Source organism: Nematolebias whitei, chromosome 11 (genome assembly GCF_014905685.2).
Source record: "Nematolebias whitei isolate Nwh7 chromosome 11, NemWhi1, whole genome shotgun sequence".
In the NCBI taxonomy this organism is placed as follows: Eukaryota; Metazoa; Chordata; class Actinopteri; order Cyprinodontiformes; family Rivulidae; genus Nematolebias; species Nematolebias whitei.
This window is the reverse complement of record NC_056508.1, coordinates 43,875,813-43,885,071: the sequence shown is the minus strand read 5'-3', so window position 1 is coordinate 43,885,071 and position 9,259 is coordinate 43,875,813. Positions and strand designations below refer to the sequence as shown.

The window sequence follows — 9,259 nt, the reverse complement described above, 5'->3', positions numbered from 1 at the left end:
CTTGTGTTTCAAGCATCAGGCCTTGATATTTATGAAAACACATACTGTATATGACCTCCTGATGAATATTTCTACAGTTAACGAAAGAAAAGGTGAATTGAGATGTTCCTAAACACAGTTGAGTTTTTAAAATTTATTTTGGTATGAACAATGGTCCAAATTTAACTCATATTTATTTATCAAAGTTGAATTAAACGGCTACCATATATGCCAAATTTGCACCTCTTTCTTTGAGAAACATGGATTAGTAAAAATTAGTTTACCATGCATAATAACTAACTTGTAGATAACTAAAATACCATTATGGACCTAGAATTTTTAATGCAGTAACTAAATATTTTAAACTTGCTATTTTCATCTGAAATCTTCATGTCAAAAAATGTTCTTTTGGATCCATAGCGGCTGCTAAAGCAGCATCTGAACAGTAGGGGGCAGCAAAGAGCACGTCTTGTATATCGATGCGTTCATGTTCTGCACTTTTGTGTTGGAATTATTGTTCGGATTTTTCCCGCTTCGTGAGAAAACAAAATAAAAAAAAAATCACACAAATATGCTAATTTACTTTATATGAATTGATGTTTAATCATTATTTGATACATTTTGATTGCAAGTTTATAACATTTCACGATGCATTTATGCTTACAAATAATGTACATGAACACGCCAGTCTCGTGCCATTCGTCAAATCACGACATTTCTACGGGCACCTGAATGCAACAAAATGTCAGCGTAAACTAGTTGGCGACAACAGAAAATGCATGAGAAGGTACGCTTTTTTTGGTGGCTATTTTGTTTATAAGGCCCTTAAAGTTGATTAAAATTAAATTATTAACGTCACAAACGTCTGTGGTCAACAGTTACAACTTTCAGAGCACGAAACTAAGCTGGCCGAGTGACGCCACCCGAATTCCGTCACATAATTGTCTAACTATTGTGACACATTCAGGGACACAACCTTTCTCTGTCCCAGTCGCGCGTGCTTCTCCTGGGACACCAGTAGGTTTAACTGCAGGGGGACAGGATGTCCCCGTTTCATCCACCTCTCGACGGACTGTAGCCGGGCATGGGGACGCTCTGGTCTCGGAGCGACAGCAGCCTGCTGCTTCTCCCGGAGACGGAGACCTCCGAGCGGCGAGCAGAAGACGGACACTCGGATGACGACTCTCTGGACGGGTTCCACCGGAGAGAGGACATCGCTCAGTTCCCGTACGTGGAGTTCACGGGCAGGGACAGCATAACATGTCCAACATGTCAGGGGACTGGACGGATCCCTTCAGGTTGGTTCAAGAAATCCATGTGAAGCGCAATGTTTATTAAACCGTCAGAGTTAAAAAGACAGCTAAAATTAGCATAACTGTAGCTAAATCTCAAATAGGCAAAACAATAGCTAAAAGCTAAATCTTAGCAAAATGTAAATGTAGCTAAACTTTAAATGAAAGCCAAAATAGCTAAAAACCACAGTTAGCAAGAGTAGCTAAAAGCTAATTTCACGAAAACCATGAGGAAAAGTACAATTTAACAAACAGCACAAAGCTAAAACTAGCTAAAAGTTAAATGTTGCGAAACCAAATGAGCAAAATTCTAGCTTTAAGCCAAAGAGAGAGAAAAAAAAGTCAAAAAGGGGTAAAACTGTGGCTGTAAACTAAAATTAGCATAACAAGCTAAAATCTCAAATAGGCAAAACAATAGCGAAACGCTAAACTTAGCAAAACAAAATGTAAGTTATATGTAGCTAAACTTTAGATGAAACCCAAAACGGCTAAATCATAGCTATAAACAAGTTAGCAAGAGTAGCTAGTAGCTAATTTCATGAAAGCACAAGGAAAATCACAACTTTACAAACAGCAAACATCTAAAACTATCTAAAAGTTAAATGTAAAACATTAGCAAAAAGCTAAATGAGCAAAGTTCTAGCTCCAAGCCAAAAATTAGGAAAAACTGTGGCTGTAAACTAAAATTACTATAACTAGCGAAAAGCTCAAAAAGGCAAAACAATAGCTAAACGTTAAACTTTTAAAAACAAAATGTAAAAGTCATATGTAGCTAAAGATAAGATGAAAGCCCAAATAGCTAAATCATAAAAACCACGGTTAGCAAGAGCTAACTAAAAAGCTAATTTAATTGAAACCATAAGGAAAAGTGGTTTTACAAAAAGCTAAAACTTAAATGTTGTAAAACTATCAAAAAGCTAAAATGAGCAAAGTTCTAGCTTCAAGCCAAAATTAGGAAAAACTGGCTATAAACTAAAATTGGCAAACAGTAGCTAAAATTTATTGGAGCAAAAATATTTCAAAAAGCTAAAATAAGCAAAACAGAAACTAAAATTAGCAAAACAGTAATTAAATGGAGCTAAACTTACTTAAAAGTTAAAATGAGCAAAATTGTAGCTAAAAGTTAAAGTTAGTAAAACTTTAGCTCAGGACTATTCAACTGGGGTGTCAGTTTCTGAAATCAAAACTTTAGCTAAAAGTTAAAATTAGCAGAACTAGCTAAAATGAGCAAAATTAGCTAAACTCTAGGTAAAAGCAAAACGGAGCATTAGCAACACAAAAAGAGAAACAATGTTTACGTATATTTCAATGTGAAAAATATTTTTGAAAGGGATGAAGAGATCTGTATTTCATTCAGTATAATTTTAGTAAAGAAAGTAAAATATTTTACAAAATATAAACGTTACAATTACTAAAAAAATACAAGACGATCCCTGGTTGATCTGATATGATCTGAACGTTGTGGCGGATGAAAGTGGACTGACTGTAAAAGAAGAAGAAACAGGAAACTAGTGTGAACGCTGACTCAACATTCTCACATTTAATAAGACGACAGAGGAGGTACACAATGAGTACACAACGGGTACACAACGGGTACACAACATGGAGGTACTGTAGTTGGAGTGAGGACAGAGTGAGACGGAGGAGAATGACTCGCTCCCCGAAGACAGAAAAACCATAATAGGTTTCGTGTAAAAGTTTAGCTTTAATGTTTTGAGTTAAAACAGCCAGTCAGAAAAGTCAAACAGATTCAAGTTTCTCAAATGTGCAAAATGTTCGACTTCTTTTGATGAAGATGAACTTGATTTACTGATCAGACTGTTTCTTTCTACAGAGCAGGTTAACGAGCTGGTTGCTCTCATCCCGTACAGCGACCAAAGGCTGCAGCCACAGCACACGTAAGTAACAACAAATTACCACTAAAGTAAAAAAAAAAAAGTTCTTAAAGAGTTATGATGCTTAACTTCACTCCTCCAGGTCTAATGTTTGAAGTTTATTTGTGTAAATATTCTGACTCTGATCTTTTGTTTAATAAATGAAGATCTGATTCTTTTTGTCATGTCCAAAAATTGTTTTATGTACTGACGTTTCTTTTCAACTCGTCTATAAACCCTAACTTCTACGTCCACGTTCTGTGGGATTCAACGGGTTTGATCCATTTGGACCTGTGATGTTTGCCTTGCAGGAAGCTGTATGTGGTCTTGTCGGTCGTGCTCTGCCTTCTGGCCTCTTCTCTGGTCGCCTTCTTCCTCTTCCCCCGGTCGGTGGTGGTGGAGGATGCCGGGTTGCGCTCGGTGACCGTGAGGTTTGACAACCCCAATTCCAAGGTCCTGATAAACATGACGGTAGGTTTCATCCCATTCTTGTAGCTTTGACTAAAATGTCTCGCACGTCTGCCGGAACACGCTGCTCTAACGTGTCATTGAGATTCTAACTTGATTTATGAGTTAAAACGTTTGTTTTATGAGAAAATCTGGTGTTGCAATATGTTAGACTGGTACAGGACACGTATGAGGACAGGAGGACAGTGGTGAGACGTGCTGTAGGAGTGACGGATAGCTTCAAGGTGGAGGTGGGAGTGCATCAAGGATCATCTCTGAGCCCCTTCTTGTTTGCTCTGGTGATGGACCAGATGAGGTCAGGCAGGAATCCCCGTGGACTTTGATGTTTGCAGATGACATTGTGTCTGTGGTGAGAACAGGTGGAAGAGAACTTGGAGAGGTGGAACAGTGAGGCTACAAGGAGCAGAGGTCACAAAGGGGCAGGACTTCAAGGACTTGAGGTCCATTGTCCAGGAAAATGGGGAGTGTGGTAAAGAGGTGAAGAAGAGAGTCCAGGCAGGATGGAGTGATGGAGAAAAGTTTCAGGAGTGATTTGAGACAAAAGGGTGTCAGCAAAGGTCAAAGGAAAAGTTTACAAGACAGTGGTGAGACCAGCTATGTTGTATGGTCTGGAGACAGAGACATGGACAAAAAGACGAGAGACAGAACTGGAAGTGGCAGAAATGAAGATGTTGAGGTTCTTCTTTAGGAGAGACAAGGATGGATAAGATGAGGAATGAGATCATCAGAGGTACAGCACAGGTTGAACAACTGGGAGATAAAGTTAGAGACCAGACTGAGATGGTTTGGACATGTCCAGAGGAGGGACAGTGGGTATACTGGTAGAAGGATGTTAGAAATGCAGCTGCCAGGAAAAAGACAAAGAGGAGATAAATGGATGCAGTTGGAGTGAGGACAGAGTGAGATGGAGGAGGACGACTCACTGTGGAGACCCTGAAGAGGGAGCAGCTGAAAGAAGACGATGATAAAATGTTGGTGGTGTCTGGGAGTGTAGCATGAAAACCTGCAGTGGGTACTGGGCAACGAGACCTTCCCAGTCGCGTTAACCCAGAGCTAGAGGAAATATGTTGATGTGTATATTCTCATAATATTTGCTCAATAATCTTCTAACTGCAAACATCACCAGCATAAAAAAATACGTTTAGAAAGTTGTTAATTTTTTTATTGCATCGTGTTCAGGTAGGAAACAGGTAAAACAGGTTTCTCCTGTTAATGAGTCCTCGTGAGTCAATGAGACCAACGTGTATAAATAAAGGTTGAATGAGAAGGAAGCATAATAATTCTGACAAGATTTTTTATTTTTTTTTAGCAAATACAACTCGAGTTCTGAAAAAGTTGTGTAAAATGTAAATAAAAACTGAACGCGATGATCTGTAAATCATATAAATCCATATTTTATTCACCAAAAACTCATCAGAAATGATTTATGTGGTAAAACGATAAACGTGTGACTGAGTCGTGTTTGTCGCTGTGAAGCGTCCGGAGACGCAGCTTCTCTAAAGTGCTGCTGATTCACCTCCTTAACTACAACATGTTCCTCCGGCTGTTTCTCATTCAAACCACTTCCTCTTGTTGCTGCCGTCCCAACTTTTGAGGAAACGTTGCATTTTTTTTTTTTTTTTTCAGAGCACGCTAATTTTCAGCAACCCGAACTTCTTCTCCGTGCTGGTGCAGAGCGTGAGCTGCCAGGTCCTCTACATGAAGACGGTGATCGGGACTCAGCAGCTGGACAAGCCCACCACCATCCTGCCGCTGGGCGAGAGCCAGGTGAGCCGGAGCTCGTGATAAACGTCTTAAAGGTTCAACGTGTTACTGCAACAACAAACTGTAGGACGGCTCGATCGGTCATATCGGCTTCAACATAAATCCATGATTGGAAGAAACAAACAACTTGCTGAACACGTCAGTGTTTACATACCCTTCATTTAAATAAATACCGTTTTGAACGTGCAGCTAAAGACACAAAGTCCTTTAGTTTGTTGCTATAAAAGGCAGTGAATTAGTTTGATCTGATTTTTGTCAGCTGGTTGCTTTTTTTTTTTTTAGACGTAGCTGTTGTGAAATGTCCTGAACTACTTGTGGTTGTTGTTTAAATCTAAACATTTGTTGGACATACAGTTCAGTTTGTTCCTATAGCGCTGAGTCCCAGCAGAAGTCGTCTCAGGGCGCTGAACAGAAACATTCACATTATAAAAGCTTCACTTCGTCACAGTCTCCCACCCTGAGCGAGCACAAAGGAGACAGTGGGAAGAAAAACTCCCTTTTAACAGGAAGAAACCTCCAGCAGAACCAGGCTCAGGACGAGAGGCCCTCTGCTTCGACCGGCTGAGGTTTGAGAGGAACAGGAGAAAAACAAATGGCAGGTCCAGGTGTGGTTTCTATAGGAGGAAAAACAACACGCAAGATAAAAATAATTACAAATAAAAACAGAGAGAGGAAATGTGGTCAGTTTGTCCTCCAGCAGTCTAAGATTATAGCTGCATAACTAAGGGATAGCTTAGTAAACCCAAGCGGACCCTAACCATAGGATTTATATTAAAGGAAAGTCTTAAAACTGGACAATGTGTCGGCCTCATGGACAGAAACTGAACAGGAGAGAGGAGCCTGATAACTGAAAGACCCATTCTGCTTTTGGAAACTCTAGGAACCACAAGTAAACCTGCAGTCTGAGAACGAAGTGCTCCGTTAGGAAAATGTGGAATAGTAAGATCTGTGATATAAGATGGAGCTAGGTTGTTGAGGGCTTTGTAGGTTAGAGGTAAGATTTTGAATTAAATTCTGGATTTGACAGGGAGCCAGTGGAGAGAAGCTAAAACTGGAGAGATATGGTCTCTCCCAGTAACTCCAGTTAAGACTCTGGCAGCAGCATTTTGGATCAACTGAAGACGTTTTAAAGAAGTTTTTGGACACCAGATAATAAACCATTGCAATAGTCCAGTCTAGACGTGACAAATGCACGGACCAGTTTTTCTGCATCATTTTTAGATGTTTCTAATTTTAGTGATATTACGCAGGTGGTTCTAGTAACGTTTTTAATGTGGGTGTTAAAAGACGCGTCCTGATCAAAAATAACACCAAGATTTTTAACATTAGGAGGAGAAAGACTGAAAAATTAATTCCTAAGGTCCAAAACCCAAAACCTGAGTCGTCCGAGTTTAAAAGCAGAAAATTTAGGGTCATCCAGGTTTTTATTTCTTTACTGACTGGATCCATTGGGTTTCATGGATAAATATAACTATCATCAGCATAACAAATACATTTATTCATACGATGTTGTGCAAAAGTTTTAGGCAGGCAGGCGTGGTTAAAAATGCTGTAAAGTTGGAATCTTCTCACAAATATAAACGTATATTTTGGTTTTTGGCCTTTGAGAGAAGACGTAGTTGCTTTTTGGGTTTTCCTTGAATTTGTTGCCGTTAACATTAATCCCAGATAAATGTAAAACTTGAAGTGTTGCACTTCACAGTTTCTTGGCCGTTGTCTTTTTGTCCCCTCGGTGTTTGAGGTTTGCCTCAAAGTCTCACGAGCTTTCTTCTACAGATGAACTACACGGTGAGCTTGGCGATCGGCAGCACCGCTCCTAACGTCTAGTAAGTGTTGGCGCTGAAACTCCGACACAAGCGGCCTGTGCAGAGCAACCAAACGGGTCAGAGTTGTTTAAAAAGCTTTTTCTCCTGGTTTCTGGTCCTCAGCGCCTTCTGCACGATGCCCGTCATCAGAGTCCACAACATCGTCGTATTTATGCAGTAAGTGTGTTTCGAAAAGGTTTTACACGTTTGAAAGTTACCAGAATTTATTAAAAGCTTTAAAAAAAGTCTTAAAGAAAACTGGCTTGATGTTCAGTGTTTTGCTGGTTTTAGCTTCTAGCTACTATTTTGCTACTTTTAGCTCTCAAAACGTCCAAAACGCTATAAAAAGAAAAGTGCTCTAGGCTAGCTGAAGATAGCTTTTTAGGTAGTTTTTAGCTACTTTTGCTAAGCTTTTTCTGGGGCAGTGGTAGCTTAGCGCTGCAGATTTGTAATTCTGAGGTTGCGGGTTCGAGCCCAGGTTGCGTCAGGTGTAAAACAAATCTTTCACTCGCTGTGACAACTCCTGTAAAAAGGAGCAGCTGAACGGAACATGTTAGTTTTTTTTCTTTCTAATTTTAGCTAAATTTGTTGCTTTTAATTTGCTGTTTGCTACTTTTAGCTTCTAAGTGTTTTCTGGTTACTTTTGCTAGAATTTAGCAATTTTAGTTAACCTTTTGCTACTTTTAGCTGTAGGTACTGTTTTGCAAATTGGAGTTTAGCTAGCGTGTAGCTACTTTGAGCTAGTTTTGACATAGTTACATTTTAACTTTTTAGTTTTGTTTTTGCTCTTTTTAGTTAGCGTTTTGCTACTTTTGGCTTTCAGCATTTGACCTCTTTTAGCTGATGTGTTGCTACTTGTAGCTACTGTAGTTTTGATACATTTTCTTTGTTTTGCTTTTTAACTTTTAGCTAGTGTTTTGCTGCGTTTAGCTGTAACGACTCGGTTTCGGCCTCTTCAGTAAACTCTTGAGTTTCTCTAGTTTGTTTCTAAAGGTTCTGCGGAGGAGCGGACGTTACAATCGTTTTGTTTACAGTTGGAGCAGCATTATGAGCTGCAGGTTGTTTATTTATTTGTATTTTACACATTTCTCGTTTCTCCTCACCCGCTTTCAGAACCACCGTGAAAACCTCCTACATGGTGCGAACGTCCCAGAACAGCCTGGAGGCGTATCGCTACATAGACTGTGGCTCCAACACCACGTACCCCCGCACAGACGGACGCGTCTCCCACAGCCCCGGCCTCGTGTGAGACGCCGCCTCCGGACGGGGACGACTCCGTCACCGGCTGCAAGAACATGCTAACTGCACACCTCAAACATGAGATAAAAAGGTTTTTGTTAAGAGTTCAGTTCAGCTTGGAGTTGGAAAAAGTCAGTTTAAATACCAACCCCCCCCCCCCCCCCCCACACACACACACACACACTCACACACACTGTTGACAACGAAGAGGCGAGCTGAACGTTTCTCTGCCGCCACAGAGAGCTCTTTTTATTCAGGAAAAATGACTTAAATTCCCAGACGTTAACAACATTTGCACAAGAGCTTGAGCTGGTTCTGTTTCTGCTGAGAACTCTCAAAGAACGCTGCTGTCGTTTCTTAAAAAAAAGGGGGGTCGGGGGATTGCTGTTTCTGCTTTTGGGTTATTCAAAAATCGCTTTTGCACCTTGAAACCGATATTTACAGTTTTGTTTTGCTGTTCTTTACTTTTTCAGCAATTTTAAAGTTCTTCCAACCAGTCTATAAGCACCGGTTTTTAGATTAAAACTTAAAAGTCTTGAACTTTGTGTGGAACAGTGCTCGATACAGAGTGGCGTTCCACAGGGAGGGAAACCCACTTTTCTTAAATAGAACTCCTGCACCTCGAGTATGAGCTGCCGAGCATCTGGATGTTGCTCAGTTCGGTTCCGTCGGTGAGTTAAACATAAATAAGTCATTAAAGTCACAAACACCAAAAGAGAGGAATGTACTGGACTTTAAAGTGAGTTTGATGCTTTTTACTCTCAAAGTGTGTTTTTACATGAATATGAAAGGGAAGTGTGAACATATAGAAAAGGGAGTCAGACTCGTGGGAAGTTTA

At 40.1% G+C, this 9,259-nt stretch overlaps 1 protein-coding gene across 1 annotated transcript; it reads left to right on the top strand.

Annotated features, from left to right (window-relative positions):
* The first annotated feature begins 930 nt into the window (after positions 1–930).
* tmem106c (transmembrane protein 106C) lies at positions 931–8,484 on the top strand. The gene is made up of 7 exons (XM_037684393.1): positions 931–1,277; positions 3,106–3,169; positions 3,457–3,616; positions 5,240–5,380; positions 7,154–7,203; positions 7,306–7,359; positions 8,296–8,484. The coding sequence occupies exons 1-7, from the start codon at positions 1,064–1,066 to the stop codon at positions 8,429–8,431; spliced, it is 819 nt and encodes a 272-aa protein (XP_037540321.1). The 5' UTR covers positions 931–1,063; the 3' UTR covers positions 8,432–8,484.
* Positions 8,485–9,259: the final 775 nt, after the last annotated feature.